The following is a 16,162-nucleotide window of genomic DNA, read 5'->3' as shown; positions in this document are numbered from 1 at the left end:
ATGACTGGGTGTATGTCAAGACGTCCATCACGAAACACACGAGTTGCTGTGTAGAGCTGCTGTGACTACACCAGTGTTTGATAGCTCCCGCTTCAAAGGGAATAGGAATAATATAATACAAGAAAATTAAATAAATTGAACCAATCGAGCAAGATCCCCGGCCGCCTCACCGTATCTGACCGCTTGCTTCAAGTTCACAAGGGGCATGACCCGAGTTCCCAGCAGCCGCTGCACCCATCTCATACCGCCGCCTCGCGGCACTCTCAGGCATCTGTACGTGTCGATGCCCATCGTCACCGTGCAACTCGTGTCCGCCGGCAAAAGACGCTGCCATCTGCAGCGGTACCCTACCACCCGGGCTCGTCGTGTGAATCTTCTCGTCGTAACCCGGTTGGGACTGTGAGTGGTTTGCCCTCGCCCTTGCACGCCTATGCCTGTGCCAAACATAGAATCCAACACCGGCAATAGCCAGCACAACGACGGGAATCGCAACGCCCAAGCCGGCTTTTACGGCCGTGGGCGTCCCCTCCGAGTCGCTGGCCATCACGTACATGGTCGACGTTGCTTGGACGGTTACTAACGGTGTTACACCCGGGCTCGTTAACAAATGATCAAGTGATTGCAATTCATGCGGAGCGGGTTATACCTGGACTAGCAGCAGGGACACCGCCATTCCCAACAGTAAGAGCATACCCTGCGGAATAATGCCAACACCAGCGCTGCTGGCCTTTGTTTGTGTAACCACTGTGGTCTGCGTCGTCGCCACCGACGCAGACCCGGTATTGTCAGTCTTGGATGGCTGGGTGCCACCATCTGAGCTGTTGAGCGAGGTGCTCGGGGGCCACGAGCTCACTTGTGTCTTTGAAGTGGGAGCGGCAGCGGCAGTGGCAGTGGCGGACACGGATTGAGGCGAGGGCTGCGGGAGGCCGGCGTCCTTGCAGTAGCCGGCGTAGATGTTCTGCATCGAGGTGCGGTCCTTGTTGAGATCACCCACCAAGCACTGTTCTTTGGCGCATCTCTCGATCCAGGAGCTTGCTTTGCTCGCCGACGCGACTTCGGTTGCGCAGTAGCAGTCGTTCTTGTATGGAATCCCACAAGCTAGGGCGCCGCCAAGGTCATCCTGGAAACCAGGGTAGATCAGGCAGTACCTGACGCACTTGTGTGCATCTGACGGGATGTCCTTGGTGATGGTGACGGTTTGCGCAAGGCAGAGCGCAGGGATTAGACAGAGAACGAGGAAGACGAAGGCGTGGGACGCCATTTTGGAGATTTACAATGGCGATGTGTGAAAAGAGGTCCAGAAATGTAAAGTCAGGCACGGCGTAGGTTCCTTGCCCGCAAACAGAGGACGTGGCCACGACTTTATACATATGGATGGGTGTTTGGCGTGTCCTTGCCTTTCATCTCGTGCATATCTGGTGCAGTTCCGCCCGTGTTCTGCCAAAGCCAAGGATGACTTTCCGTCTGTATTGGCGCCGATGCGGATCTACGGGGGCTGAAAGATGGCGTGGACGAGCTCCTTTATCAGAACAGAGTTCTAGACCACAACCCACGGCAAGGCGGTGACCCATGACGCTGTCCCCGAAATAAAACAAGACCAGAATAAGCGCCAATGCTGCACGACCAGGGGGAACCGACTCCATCTGCAAGGGCTCGGGTACCCTTTCGATATGACGGAAGCACGGCGCTACAATATATGCAGCCAAAGTACGGATACTCAACAGTATCCTATAGCTCAACGCATCATCCCGCTACCCGCACGCTTCAACTATGCTCATCATGTCATAGCCCAGCAGACACTAGGAGTCGTCATACGTTTCGGCGTGGAGCCACTGCTTTTCGAAATGCTCGGGATTTAGCAAGGAGCCGCTGAGATCGCTTCATTCAGGCCTCAAATTCACATCACACAACTAGACAGGTTTAACTAAACGACGAGGATTGGCAAGATGCTCCTGATTCTCTTTAGAGACAAATCGCTGATACCTGTGAACCTAGCCAAGCACCGACTGTATTGGAGACGGAAGGTCCAACGTTGAGTTTCGTAACCAGCTTGACTCCATCTAAGCGCGCCAGACAGCTCAGCTCACCAAATACCTCCTGTAGGCGTCCCTCGTCGAAGAGCCGCATGCGTGTTCATGTGAACCAACTGCTTACTGGAGAATATGCTGCCGCTTTACAACTTACGGAGTCTGGTGGAAGTTTAAATTAGGTAGAACCAGGTTCACAGGACTATCTAATACAAAGACGGGGTGTCTGATGAGCAAATAGCAGAAAGATAAGAAAGAATAAGTAAGGGATGGTCACCTGGAATGCCGTTGGGGGCCTGATTATTCATTCGACGGTAAGCTATGCGCCACGGAGCATTGTGAAACAAAATACCAGACACCAGACGCATTCACGGATAAAGCGGAGCACATTTAACGGAACCCCCAGTCAAAGTAGCCGATAAATATTTTAATATCCCTCAAAACAGCACGCCGCCTTATAGGCGCCGGGGAATCATCTGTACGCAGCACGATTGAGTGAGAGCATCGAATGGACTGGGATGGATGTGTTTCAAACCGACGCAGGTGGCCATGTTTGGCCAGAAGGAAGACATGGAGAGGGGGAAGAAAGAGAGGACTGCCAAGCCCATATCCTACATATTCTGTCCCTGAGAGCCAAGTGTCAGGGCTTGTCAAAATAAAATTAAAATTAAACTATGGCTGAAGCGGCCCGACGGCTGCGTTTATCTCGACTGCTTCCAAGCGCCAGTCGCAGGACAGCCCTCATCCAGGATCCAATGGACGTCGTACATGGGGCTGAACCCGGACCGCAGCTGGATTACCAGGTTTGTTGACGGCCCTGGTCAGAAATTGTCATGCTTTGATTCGGAGGTGGCTGGAAGAGCCAACTCAGCCAACCGACTTGTATCATGGGGACGACGGGCAGGCTTTCAGCTTTGCCCAGCTGGTTGGGCGCCAAGGGATGCGACCAACAGCTAATTATCAATATATTGATTGATCCTGGAAGCAAATATTGATGACAAGCCTGTTGGTTCAGTCAGCCCAGTCAACCGGTTAGATTTTGAGTAGTTGTTAGGACGCGCTCCTCTACTCCATAGAGCATGCAAAGGACTGCGACTAAAAATAGCCGCCTCTTTCGAGGTGACAGACAGCCTCGCTGATCATGTACCGTTAAATCACACCTCTGCAGGGGTTACCGCGGGCGCTTCGGTTCATTGAATATCTTGGAGACGCCCGTTTAAAAAAGTCAAGACTGAGAGACATCCGCCACCTCTTGTACTCGACACACATACTCTATATTTCTACAAACTGACTTACACCCATAATGGCTAAATACGCCAATGGTCAATGGTTCTGCCACTGTGGCTATCCTGCAAAGTGGCTCAAATCGACGCAACCACATAGCTCGGGCTGGGAATGTAAGTGTCGCCTCCCATCTCGCGTACATTGAATGATTTTTCGTTGATGCGTATCCAGTCGCGAGATGCCGCCTCAACGATGGCGTCGGGTGTCGGTTCTGGATGTGGGCAAAGGACGAGCCCTTTGAGCGAGCCGTATATCAAGCAAAGACACAGGGCCAAACGAACGATGCGGACATTCATGAGCCGCCTATGCCACCGGCAGAGTCTACGAACAGGACATGTATCCCCGAGCCCAATACCTTGCGCGTCGACGGGTCCTGCCCACACCACGGCTGCGGAAAGAAACGACTGTTTAGTCGTAATCGCTGCACCTGTAGGCCGCAGTGACGTCTGGTGGGAATGCCTTGGATGAAACTGTTGGAATTGGAACGGTGTTCAATTTGACGAGTCCCATGGCCCAACATGGCTGTCCATATTGTTCCCTATGACACTTGACCTGCCTGATGGCAAGTTTAAAGCCGCTCTAGCTGCTGTTCTTGGCACCGCCCCTCACCCTTTCACCAAGGTTGAAGCTTTTGAAAGGCCCGGCACTAAATCTTATAGTTTCAGTTGCTGCCGCAAAGTTTAGCCAGGGCATAGCCTTTTTTTCATACATATGAATATGAATAGAAGCCTCGCATATGCATACTTATGCATATATGTGGATAGTATCACGTGGCAACTCAGAACTCCAGCTTTACCATCCTGAGAATGTGTTTATGCATACGAGCAAGTCGAATATGTGAGCAAACTTCTTATATAACCGACGGAAAATATTGAGAATTATGCAAAGGTAAATAACAGGCCGTGTAATATGAACTGAACACCTTTAGTCCAGAAGTGGATCAGAGTCAACATCCATTGTAGCCGTCCAATCTTGTGGCATGCAAAAACCCCAGACACTAATAAGTTACATTTTGGACTCGGAGTGCTCGAGGGAGGCCCTCTGCCCAAAAAAGAGCTAACGGGGAAAAAGTCAATGGTTCAGCTCACCAGACTACATCAAACCAGACACGCTGACACAGTTGGAGCTTGCTCACCATGATGCCCTGGAGAATGGCGCAGATGTATGCCGCGAGTTGTGGGCAGCTATTTAGCAAGGACACGCAAACAAACGAGCGTTCAGTGCCATATACCTCCCACAGCCCAGCAGCAACTAGGCCGACTGCGCCGACAATGATGGGAACCAAGGCATGCCAGCTGCTCCATGGGAATTGCGCGCCGCCCCAGGTGATGCCGATCAAGAAGCTGCTTGCACTGGCTAACCCGGTCGAACATCATCAACCTAGTTGCGACCGCCTGTTCACTAATGCTGCTCAAAGTACTCGGCCTCGCTCCTGGTTTCATTCGCTTAATTAGCAGAGTACTTTGCGGCATAGCGAGACTGCGCACCCATTTCTGGTTCATGAAAAGGCATAGTATTTGACTAGAAGTTACATGTCTGTAAAACGTGCGACTTTTTTGGTATCAACCCCGTCTCAAAATATCACGCTCAAGAAATAGACAATCGATCTCGGCTGATCTCAGCTTGCACCATCCAATGCAACGCCACGTCGTCATCCCGTATCCCTCTCTACTTGGCATGGTAGAAGTTTTCGTCCGGTTGCTCCTCTGGCGCCGTCAGAGATGGCTCCCACTGTTCCTCCTTTATCTTTGTGGATGACGCGTTCTCCAGTTGAATATCGAGGCTGACAATCCGGACCTGCTGCCTCCGCACCAGCATGCTATTCCCCCTAGACGCCCTGGATCTCGCCATTGTCGAGTTGATCGTACTCCCAAATACCCGCGGACACATGCGGACCAGTATCAGTCGGACTGTTGGAAGACAGGCACATATGAGGCCGATGTTGATCTCAATAGTCGACCACCACGCTGTATGCCACAGATCCCAGGTGGGATTTTCTGAACTATAGAAATAAAGAAGCGACTGCAGTCGCAGGATGGACACAACTGTTACACTGCAAGACAGTCAGCGTCTGCGGCTCCAGGGCAGCCAACTTCAATTACAAACCCAAGCCACACATCTCCCAGGCTCAGGTGGCACATTTGCAAGGGTCATTACTTACAAAGTTCCCGTCAAGAACATGATTGCCGCTCCAATCTTCTTCTTCCAGTGTAGTTCCAGCTTTTTAATCTGAGACAGCGGGATGCCAATCATCCACACGTCGATGCCGACGCTGACGGCGCCGTTGATCCATCCGAGCAAGTTGATATTGAGGCATTTCCCATCTTCCTCCTGCACGTACTGCATCCAATAAAACCGAATCGGCGTGCATTGAAATATAGAAACAATGGTGGACACGACGCCAAATGAGGCGCTGAAAGCAACAGTGATCCACAACAAGAGCCTGGTGGTCCTGCCCGGGAATATCGTGAGATAGAAGCACAACAGACTAATCTTGATGCTGGTGATGAGGAAAATGTACAAAATCTGCTGTATGTAGAAATACCGGGCAAACTCGGCGATTGTCGCGGGCTGCAGTGTCCAGACGTCCTTGCCCAGGCCGTAATGCGTAAGTCCAGTCGTGTTTAGAATCGTGCACGGCAGTCCGACGAGGACCGACGCGATGATGACCCAGTCGTCCGTCTTCAAGGTCCGTTGGTAGCTGAAGTACTGTTTGAATACCAGCCGAGCCAGCACGAGGAGGCCCGTCACAGAACACATGGCTATGCTTGTGGCATTGTACTGGCCGGACCGATCTCGAGGTTTGCGGTTGCATGCTGTTTCGGTCGAGTTTTTGGTAGCTATGGCCAAGGGCGGGCCTTGTCAGCTAAATTATCTTGGGAGACGGAGGCAAATTGCTTTCGTGAGGCTTTACCTAATTGTTGTCCAAAATCACAGAAAGTTCTGACACATTGGGCTGCACCATTCAGGACGGTTTGATCTGCACAGAGACATGACGTATCGCGACATTCTGCCTTGGTCAAAGATGCCGCCACGCAGGGAGCCTGTGCGTACACGTTGTCAGCAAGCCGTTTCGCGAGTCGCATACACATTGTAATTTGTGGCCATGAGTTATGCGCCATTGGATATGCTTACAGCACAAGAAGGCAAACCCTCGATATACGCACTCAGGTCGCTTGGATATGAGGTGGAACTAAGCAGTACGGCTGTGGACGATGTGGTGGCCGAAGGTGTTGACGAGTCCAAGGTCGTGCCTCTGCAAAGTTGGACGACACTCGCAATGGCGAAAATGCATGGCGAAACTCGTGGCTTCATCCCGGCGGTCCGAGCACGACGTCGCAAGTATCAGAAGCAGATTTGTCGCGCAGTCCGGGTTGTTCCCGTTGGAGAGTTCTCGGTGCTCCTGTCCCTCAATCGCCCAGACATGCCAACCACTTCCTGTTGCTCCCATGCGGCGAATATACGTCCAGATTCTTTTCCCACGCTCACCGGTCCTTGGGATATTTCTCACAATAAAGGAGACTCGGCGGAGGCCCGAGGATATGCCATTGTCTGTCGATTCGCCTGGTCCCGTGGGAAAGGGATCTTGTCCTTTACATGGCCGGGCCAAGGGGCCCTGTGGTGGCATCAGGTCGCGCCGGGTGGACAAACCGGAAGCCAGGGGATCCACCCCCGCAAATTGTCCCAAGACCAATTTGGCAAGGCTTGAGAGCGCCATGTCGACAATTCACCCAACCACAAACCTTACCCACCCCCCACATTGCATGGGTAAAGCCGTCATGTGGGCCTGGCCGAGGCACGGGAGAGTCGGGCTCGAGCGAGTGTTGCAGTCTTGCTAAAATACTAGTAGTACCTCATGTCTTGGGTCCATGTGAAAGAAAGGCTACCGCTACAATTGCATCCGGATAATTTTAAAGTCCAACTGCCGTGAGAGTGGAGGGAAAGAGGGGGCAAGAACAAGCCGTGGTGAAGACTTGATCCCGTGTCCCTTTAACGGACACGGCTGGCTGGTGGAAAACCGTGGGTCCCAAGGACATACAATACGGAGTACGTGATGCCGTACCATATTTAACGTCGCGACGAGCCGGGGCTGGTAGGTACATACCCATCTAGTAATTTCAAACGGTTCGGCCCATGCATCTGTTCACTGTCCCTTGTATCCAACGGGTCCAAGTTGAATCGCTACCAAATGCCAAGGCAATAGGGCGGATTTCCCCAGACCAAGTGCTTTTCGCTCCGTCTCGGGGCGAAGCGGAAGTGTCCATGGCGGTCAGGATGGCGCGTTGAGCTCCATTGTAACCAGGACACCCTGGTAATCTCCGGGCCGTACTAACGGGATTTTAGTCGCGATTGGCTAGCATGCCCATCTGCAGAGTTGGATTAACATCCGGTCGGTCAAGATGTGCATTTGCAGAGCGGGTTAATTCCCACACAGACGCCAACCGAGTTTTGGACAAAATCCCGTCTGCCCATAGCGAACCCTGTTTGGTAGTATCACGCCCGATGTAGCCTGTCAATATACTATAAGTAGCATTCACCGGAGACGTCCCAGTGAAAATTTCCTAGGCAGCTTAGTGTCCGTGGCATGTCAAGTAACCGTTCTAATTGCCATTCCGTGCCCAGTCAGGATTCATCGGCAGGCATGTGGTCGCCAAGATGACGGATGGTATGTGATTGTACGCCTCGGGCTTTTTCAATAAGTACATCTGCACTCCGCAAGTCCCAATTTCATCATTGCAGCTGCGTGGAATTTCCCATGTGCCATCACAGTTCCCGGGCGGAGACAAAGCCAGCTTTCCGGGTCCGATGCATATGCGGGAGAGTGGTTGCAACGAACACTACCACCTAGCATTGGTCTAAGTCGGGAAACGGAGCACATGACACAGCTCAAAGTCCCCTCCATTACTACGGCCCATCCTATGTTCTACCATCTTTCATTATTGCCTAGTGTGGACTTGAATGCTACTCGCCCATGTCACCGTGTTTGCGCTCGCTATTTGCAACCAAACACAACTGAAACTGTGACAGGCCGTTGAAATGCTATTGCTACCGTCTCCGTAGTCTGATGGCTCGGCGGTCAAAGCAGGCGCCGCCCGTACCGCTTGCAGAGCACACACATGAGGATCTGCACAGCTGTCCATGAAATAGCCCGAGCTTTGTTCTTCTCGCAAATAAGGCAAAGGGCAGCGCCGCCAAGGCGATCCTACTTTAGAGCGGAGTCGTTACAGATGGCCGTTTTTTTCTCCATTATTTCCATCTCGTGGTTTCTGGCAGCCGAGAGGGTTAGGCACAAGATGCCTGTTCCTGGTCAGCATACTTAGAGGGCCAGCACATGCGGAGCGTTACAACGGCGCATTTTAGTGCCAAGAAGCTTGGTTCTGGAGACTGCAGATGTGCGACTTTGTTCAGATACGTCTGTGGACAGATACAAAAGTAGCTGAAACGTGAAACGGTTTTCCGGATGTGGATGACGCGTCTAGTCTTTACGGTAGTGTGCCCTTTACCGGGATCGTGATCTGCCAGGGGGCTTCGTCCAAAGTTTACTACTGAGGCATGCGAATCATATGACACGTGTCCGTTTTACCCCGCAAAGCTTATTTGACGTGCTTTTGGACTGTCGAGATTCGGGGACTTTGGTCCTTGGCGTCGGGTTGGAATGCTTTCGGTGGCTTGTGATTTCGGGTCATGTCACGGGCAGACAAGACGACACCTCCTCGGCACGCCGGTTACGCGGTTGTGTGCGGATTCGTTTGAACCCGATTACCTTGTGAATTAGTAAACTTTTGCCTCTTGGTCATCTTGACAGTGGTGTCCTTCCCATTTACCCGTAGTGACAGCGGCGGGAAACCTACAGTCTGCATTTGTGGCTACAGGTACTTGGTATGATGTTGGTCTGATCGCTGGGAAAACTACGGTTCGGATGGAGTAGGATTTTGGTTTCGTTGGATTACGATATGAGTCTGTGGACTAGGGTGGCCTTGATATTGCTCTATGAGAGGGCAGGGGTTGGTTGAGGGTTAGCACGCTGTTTCGGCGACTTTTTGACTCCAACTGTGTTTATGTTGCATTAGAGGTCTGTGCTATCAGGTCTTGGATACCCACTTGCGCGGATTTGTCTAAATTTGCAGACGTAATTTATGCCGGAGCATACTCTGCTTCCTAAAAAAGAAAAGCTTATTGTCGACTACCAGGCTATTTGTAATGTAGAACGCGTCAGCATCTAACAATGCTGCGGGTATTATAGTTCGCAGCTATGAATTAAGTCAATTACTGGACTTCGTCCCTCTTGAAGCTATCTACCTAGGCCACTGGACCGTCTTACAGATTTGAGCTAGCTGCATATAGACGCTGCTCGGAGTCTTGAACTACAGTAATGATACAGCTGTGTTTTTTGATAGTTGCTGAGATTATGCTCAAGTAAAAGTTTTACGTGTATTCAAACCTGCTCCATTGCTTGCAAGAATAATATCTGAAATTACGTTTTTTAAGCAATGTAAAAACTCAACCAGTTTCTAGCTTATATATAAAGCCTCATAGTGGCTTCCAGACAGAAACTCTTCGTATATAGAGAAGCAGCGCTGTGCCGCCATAGACTGAAACAAGTTGAAAATCCAGATGAGAAACCTTGTAAACCTAGCTGACCTGCAGAGGACGTACCAGCCCTGCATTGATGAACTGCTTCAACATGCCTCCATTCTACCTGCCGCAGCAACTTCCCTTTCCCAAACATTGGTAAAAGCTGAGCAAGAAGCACCCAATGACAGACAAGTCCCATAGATCTCCTGACTCTACTGTCTCAGAGGCAGGGCCAGGACGACAGCAGCAGCATTGTAGATTGAATAGCGCCTAGGAGCAAGAGCCTCCTGTCCGGCCGGGAGGGCTTGTATGGGATACTCAGGTACCGATGAGGAATGCGGTTTACCAGCTTGTCCTTCGCGACCGGAACCCGTGCAGTGGGCAGAGTGGCTGCCATGCGACGGTCCAGATGACGGCACTTCGGTCGATACGATCCCGGCTGGACGTTACGATGCTGTCGGCTTTCGACATGGAGTGCCCCAACATAATCCGGACGTCTGGACGTTCAATTTCTTCGGGGCCTTTAAAATAGCTAGGTGTGGTCCAGCTACAAGCTCTGGACCAACTTCGCATTCCCGTTCCCCAATAGTAACCCGAATGTTTGCATCTTCGCCGAGAATTACACGAAGCCTATGAGGTAATGCTGCCGCAGCTTTAATACTTGCGAATCCATGACTCTGTTTCTTGTCATGGCATTCAGCCTTTGAGAGAGCTCATGGCGAAGACATTGATAGTTTCGGGGTCTGCCTCGTAGAACCTGGCCGGCAGTACTAGGTGTTGTTCGGGATAACTAACAAGTGTTTTCAGCCCTCCTGTATTCTTTTCTTCAGATTGTGTATTGCGACTCCTGATGCTACGAATTTGTATGTACCGGGTAAGTACTGGTGGTATATCACGTTACCAAGCATCTATCCGTAGATCATGCTCCGTTGGAGCTGTAACCAAGTTGCAAGGCAACGTTCACCTTAATATAAATATTTGAGACCAAACATGGATTATGGGTCTCCCTGCCTCGCAGTGTTTCGCTACCGAGTCCCTCAGACCAGTCACCCGCAGTCCGAAGTAAGTTCCTCAGCCGGAGATAACCGGCCAAGTATATGTATATTTTGCCAGAGGAGATGGCAAAAGCCACAGAGTACTACTCCTGCGCGTGTTGGCCAACAGTGGAGTGACGAGTCCCGACACGCATACAATCTTGTCTCCTCCATGGTGACATATACAATGGCCATCGGGCATTGTCTGTCCTGACCTATGCTACCACTTAATCATGCAAAACGACTTAATAGGTACCGATAATTGTATTCAGCTTCCGGCAGGCCCCGCAATCTTCTCTTATTACGTGACTGGCTCCCGACGAGCATCCTAGTGCTATTAAGCTTTTATTGCCTTTTCTCGCCGCCAAAACACCCCATAAGAGTGCCCGTCATCCCATCCTGGGTTGCTTTATCGAATCCGTCGTCAGAGCAGTTGGAAAAAAACAAAGTCTTTAGAAAATATCTTCAAGAGCCGTTGTTTGCACACATCATGTGAAAATACATTGCGGGAGCAAATGGACAGTGCTAGCCCACATTCCCAAGCATGTCACAGAAATGTAAAAGAGGGAGGACGTGTATCAAAAGGGAGGAGAATTGAAGAACATGCCTTATCCTGTACTAGGGCCTTTTTGGATCGAGTTATCTCGGACACCGCAACGAGCTGGAAACACTATCGGGGAGTCATCCGGGTCTACCGTTGCTAACGTCCTGGTCACGGACACACAGCACCGGGTGGCATTTGTGACTCATAGCCAGTCTCGTGCCACCGGTAAAGCATCATCATTCAAGGCATTTTCTCAAAACAACGTATCCAAAACTAGGGCCTGTTTTCATGAGAACAGGCCTCAATGTGGATGCTCCAGGCACATTGAAGTTGTAGGTTCTGGAATCTGAGGGCATCCTATTTGAAATGGTATCTCCTCTCGCTATCCCATAGTGAGCAGGGCAAGTGGACAAGACATTTAACATCCGACTACAAATATGAGCTCGACGAATGTGCTCCCCAAAGATATCGGCGAGCCTAGATGACCGGTTGATCGCCAAGTTTCTGTGTAGATATCAAGCAGTTCAACAGAATAACAGCTTCGAGACAACTTGAAAATCACGTTTGTAGCAGGCTAGGAAAACCCCTTTTTTACGCTACTGTCTACCATGTGCCTGTTGGCTAAGAGCCCAGCGTCCAGACAGTGTTTACTCAGTGTTTACTTGCGACACCAGTGACATGCTATCAGGTATTAGCTCTCATCGCACGAAGGCCAAGCAAGAGAATCTCCACGAGGACACCAGCACAACAGGAGACGATGCCCCTTCTTGGGATACGCTACAAACTATTCCTTGGCTTCCGGCAGTCGTCTACGAGAGTTCGCGACTGCTACCGCCCATCTCTCAGCTAGCCAATCACCGAGCAGCAAGGTCCATTGCTCTTGACAGGGAGAAAAGTATACCCCAAGGCACACATATCGGCTATTATTGCTACTCAAAGAGTCGAGAACCAGGCTCTTGGAAGTTGGGTCGCCGACGCTGAAGAGTTTCGTCCTCAACGATGGGGCACGACTTGCGAAGAAGGCCAAAGGTTGTATCACCTTGGGCGCAGACGGGTCAAGATCATTTCCTTTCACAATGGTAAACGGGCTTATCTTGGTGAGAAGTATGCCTTGACGTAGATCAAGATGACTCCTTTCCCCTTAATCACAGAATTCCAAGGAGGGTAGATCCAGGAAGGCCGGAAAAAGTGTCCCCCGTAGGCTCCAATCCTGTTTCTTAGTATCTTGTTCGACCAAGGCAGGCTGCTCGGACAACACCGCTGCATCATAAAGGGCTGAAACTAATTTTGGAAATGAACAGCGCAAGAAGGGGTTACTTTAGCGTGTGAAGAGGAACTTCGGGACCAAGCTGAGATGACAGAGTGACTGGTGAGATGATACAGGAAGACTCGCTAGGGGATGGCCAACTAGGTTGGGTCGTATAAGTGGCTGTATTAGTCTCTGAACCTTCCCCCTGAACACGTCTGGTGGCTTTGGCTACCCCTTTTATTCCCAATTCCTCCCTCCCCATAGCTAGGTCGTAGCTAAATCGCTATAAATGCCTCATATAAAACTCCCAAGGGGCCCGTGATGCTGCTTCGTCCGTGCGTTAGTTTCTCACGATTGGTCTCTGACAAGGACAAGATATGCGCTGTTAGTTACAATTACCGCATACGGCAGTCCGTTAGCGGCACTGTCTTCATGCGGGACTGCATAGAAAACCATCATATTCATGCGTTGATTCTGTGGACTACCATGGGAAGTGCTGTATCTGATACATTTCATCAACAAAGGCTTGTCCACAGGTAACCGAACAATGTTGCCAGATCAAGTAGTTGTATAGGATCCACCCCCCCAAGTTTCCAGTTCCACTCCAATAAGAGACGCCGCGATACGCATTGATGCTCATTGTGGCTCACGTCTAGTCTGTTCACAAACCCGTCTCATTGGATGCCGGATTCCGAAGCACAGGACACTTCGCGATGTGTAAGCTACTTAAATAGTTGGCTTCCCGGCGTGGCTGATTCGACTTGCAACCCCGCGCAATGCCGTCTCGTTACGATTCGTGATCAAATTGCTGTGACCATGGTTGCGCCGAGGCGGCATCGTCTGGACAGTCTATATCGCTTCGCGTGCATCCTGACACTGGTCCAACTGGGCGTCGCTGGAACCGTCTTTGCTCAACAAAAGCCCCTGTCTGACGGACATGTACCGGGTCGAAACCCATTCGATGACAAGTTTGGGGCATTTGTCAAGGACACGCTGGATGAATGGCATGTCCCCGGGTTGTCCATTGCCGTGATTGACCATGACCAAGTGTTTGCAGAGGTAAATACCCCGTCATGACACGATGGAATGATTCGAACCCCCTCGCTAATGCGACACTAGGGCTACGGGATTGCGACTTTCCCAGACACTCCGGCTACCCCAGAAACAATATGGTACGGCGCTTCCACCACGAAAGCTTACGTGGCTGCCGCGATGGCAGCAGTGATTGACTCGAAAAACTACTCGCAATTAACTCGTGGATGGTCGACGCCGGTCTCATCCATCATCAGGGATGACTTTGTCCTGCAGGATGAGTGGGCAACGGCACATGTTACTCTGGAAGACGCTGTGAGCCATCGAACCGGTCTCGGGAGTCTTCACTTTTCGAGTTTGAGAATAGAGAACGGCGTCCAAGTTACACCAAGGGACGTTGTTCGTCGTCTGCGCCATTTGCCGCTTTTTGCTGAGCCGCGTACGACGTATGCGTACTCAAATTCCATGTATGTGGCGTTGGGGTATGTCCTGGAGAAACTGACGAGTAGTCCTCTTGCCAAGGTCCTCGGAAACTTGATCTGGGAGCCGCTAGGAATGAGGTCGACATATTTCGACCTTGACGATGCCATCAAGGCACCGGAGCATTTGGCCTCGGGGTATAGGTGGGATCCCGATCACGGCAACTACACGGAAATGCCATACATGGTCGTCACAGAAGTAGGCGGTGCTGGCGCTATTTTTTCCAACGTGCTCGATTACGCCAAATGGGTCAAGTGCCTGTTGTATGAGTCTGCTCCATTTTCAAAGGCAGTTCATAAAGATGTCAAGACGCCCAGGTTTATCACGAGCCCGCTGCCAGGCGAGGGCTTTGACTCGGTTTTGTACGGGTTGGGATGGGAGCGCACCTTGATGTACGGGCACGTCGTGTACCAACATAGCGGTGGAATGCATGCGTACGGCGCCTACGTTTACTGGCTGCCGGAAATTAAGTATGGCGTTGTTTCATTTGCCAACACGGCGGTCACGTCAAATGCCGTCGAAATTATTCTTGCGACGAGATTGATTGCGGATAGGCTAGGCATCCCGGAGGAGAAGCGCTTCGACTATGCGGGCAGGTAAGCCGTTGCAGAATTAACCGCCATGCATGTGTGTAAACAAGGACTAACGACTTGTTGTTAGTGAGAGAGACCAACTAGAAGAAGAGATAGAGTGGCTAGAGCACGCTCTCGACAACCTCTATCCGAGCCGGCCAAATCCACCACTAGCTCCAACTCTGAACACGAGCCAACTCGCCGGCACGTATTACCACCCTGGATTTGGGCCCATTAGGCTTCGCGAAGTGATAAACCCCAAGAACCCAAAGGAAAAGGTGCTGCGGTCGGATAGAGAGGAAGCTTCATGGGATCACAAGTTTACACTTCACCATGTAACGGGCGATAACTGGATGATCCGAACCGAGATGTATACCACCGTCAGGAATACTGCTTTCAGGAGTCAATTCAAGATCGGTGTTGATGGAAAGACTGCCGGGTTAGAAGTTGAGTTTAGCGATCGCGGAGCCGAAGTTGCTGAGGCAGTGGTTCTATTTGATAGGTTGAAGGAATGACGGAGTTGAGTGGAACAATAGCCACCTACTCGAGGGAATGATGGAAATGTGAAAGAGAACCTTATCCTGTGTCGAGATTGGGCACGAATGGATGGTGGCGTACAGAACGCATCATCGATGTGACACAACGTGGTGACGCCCAATGGCCATGGTGTTTTGTCCAATGTCTCGGTGTGTCGAGGGTCGGAGTCTCGGCTGCGGGCGGCGCTAACAAGAAACGAGAACTCCGCAAGTCGAGGGAAATGTACACAGTGAATGAACGGGCTAATTTACCAATGGCCAGGTATCTGGCGGTTGAATAGTACTCACGAGATACTCCGAAAAAGGACGGAATTCCCAATTCACACTGTATATAGGCATGCGTGGGGGGCAGAAGAGGCAGGAGACATCTGCTCGACTCACCACGGCAGAAAATCACGTGTTGGTCATTTCAAATCTGTGTTCTGCTGCAGCTCTCCCAGCCCTTCCCCGCTCTGGCAGCCAATCAGGGGCCTGCCAATGCCCAATGATGGTGCAGGGGGAAAAGTTCGTCTCGTGCCATTGGCATCTCCATCATTCGATTGCTCCGTGTGTGTGAGCAGAATCGCCTCCGTGCCGTCTCGCATCTTGGTTCTTATTTCTCCCCCTCTTCATCCCTTGCCATCCACTGGCGTCTTCGTGCACTTGTGCCTGCCATCATAGCAAGCCAGTCCGTTTGATTGGGATTCTTTTTCTCCCACGCAGCTCAATTTCATCGGCCTTGCGACGGTGCTGCAGCGAGGCACCGAACTTGGCTGAAGCTCATGATCAGCTCCGAAGTCTCCGAGTGAGCTCGAGGGCCGCACATATCAATCAGCGACCAGCGATATC

General features: G+C 51.2%; 4 protein-coding genes across 4 annotated transcripts; 2 read left to right on the top strand and 2 right to left on the bottom strand.

The window, feature by feature from the left end:
• Nucleotides 1–166: 166 nt before the first annotated feature.
• On the bottom strand, nucleotides 167–1,261 carry G6M90_00g078310 (uncharacterized protein; the record flags this gene model as incomplete). Its single annotated transcript, XM_066131086.1, has 2 exons — nucleotides 167–576; nucleotides 694–1,261. 2 exons carry the CDS (start codon nucleotides 1,259–1,261, stop codon nucleotides 167–169), a joined length of 978 nt encoding a protein of 325 aa, XP_065987125.1.
• A 3,718-nt stretch (nucleotides 1,262–4,979) lies between these two features.
• On the bottom strand, nucleotides 4,980–6,071 carry SAT4_6 (Satratoxin biosynthesis SC1 cluster protein 4; the record flags this gene model as incomplete). Its single annotated transcript, XM_014689792.1, has 2 exons — nucleotides 4,980–5,364; nucleotides 5,473–6,071. 2 exons carry the CDS (start codon nucleotides 6,069–6,071, stop codon nucleotides 4,980–4,982), a joined length of 984 nt encoding a protein of 327 aa, XP_014545278.1.
• Nucleotides 6,072–6,417: 346 nt separating this feature from the next.
• G6M90_00g078290 (uncharacterized protein) lies at nucleotides 6,418–7,020 on the top strand (the record flags this gene model as incomplete). Its single annotated transcript, XM_014689793.1, has 1 exon — nucleotides 6,418–7,020. The coding sequence occupies one exon, from the start codon at nucleotides 6,418–6,420 to the stop codon at nucleotides 7,018–7,020; it is 603 nt and encodes a 200-aa protein (XP_014545279.1).
• A 6,510-nt stretch (nucleotides 7,021–13,530) lies between these two features.
• Nucleotides 13,531–15,313, top strand: G6M90_00g078280 (uncharacterized protein; the record flags this gene model as incomplete). Its single annotated transcript, XM_014689794.1, has 3 exons — nucleotides 13,531–13,773; nucleotides 13,834–14,822; nucleotides 14,887–15,313. 3 exons carry the CDS (start codon nucleotides 13,531–13,533, stop codon nucleotides 15,311–15,313), a joined length of 1,659 nt encoding a protein of 552 aa, XP_014545280.1.
• Nucleotides 15,314–16,162: the final 849 nt, after the last annotated feature.

The sequence above is a fragment of the Metarhizium brunneum genome, chromosome 4 (genome assembly GCF_013426205.1).
Source record: "Metarhizium brunneum chromosome 4, complete sequence".
Lineage (NCBI taxonomy): Eukaryota > Fungi > Ascomycota > Sordariomycetes > Hypocreales > Clavicipitaceae > Metarhizium > Metarhizium brunneum.
The sequence above is the reverse complement of the archived record's forward strand: the minus strand, read 5'-3'. Positions and strand labels throughout refer to the sequence as shown.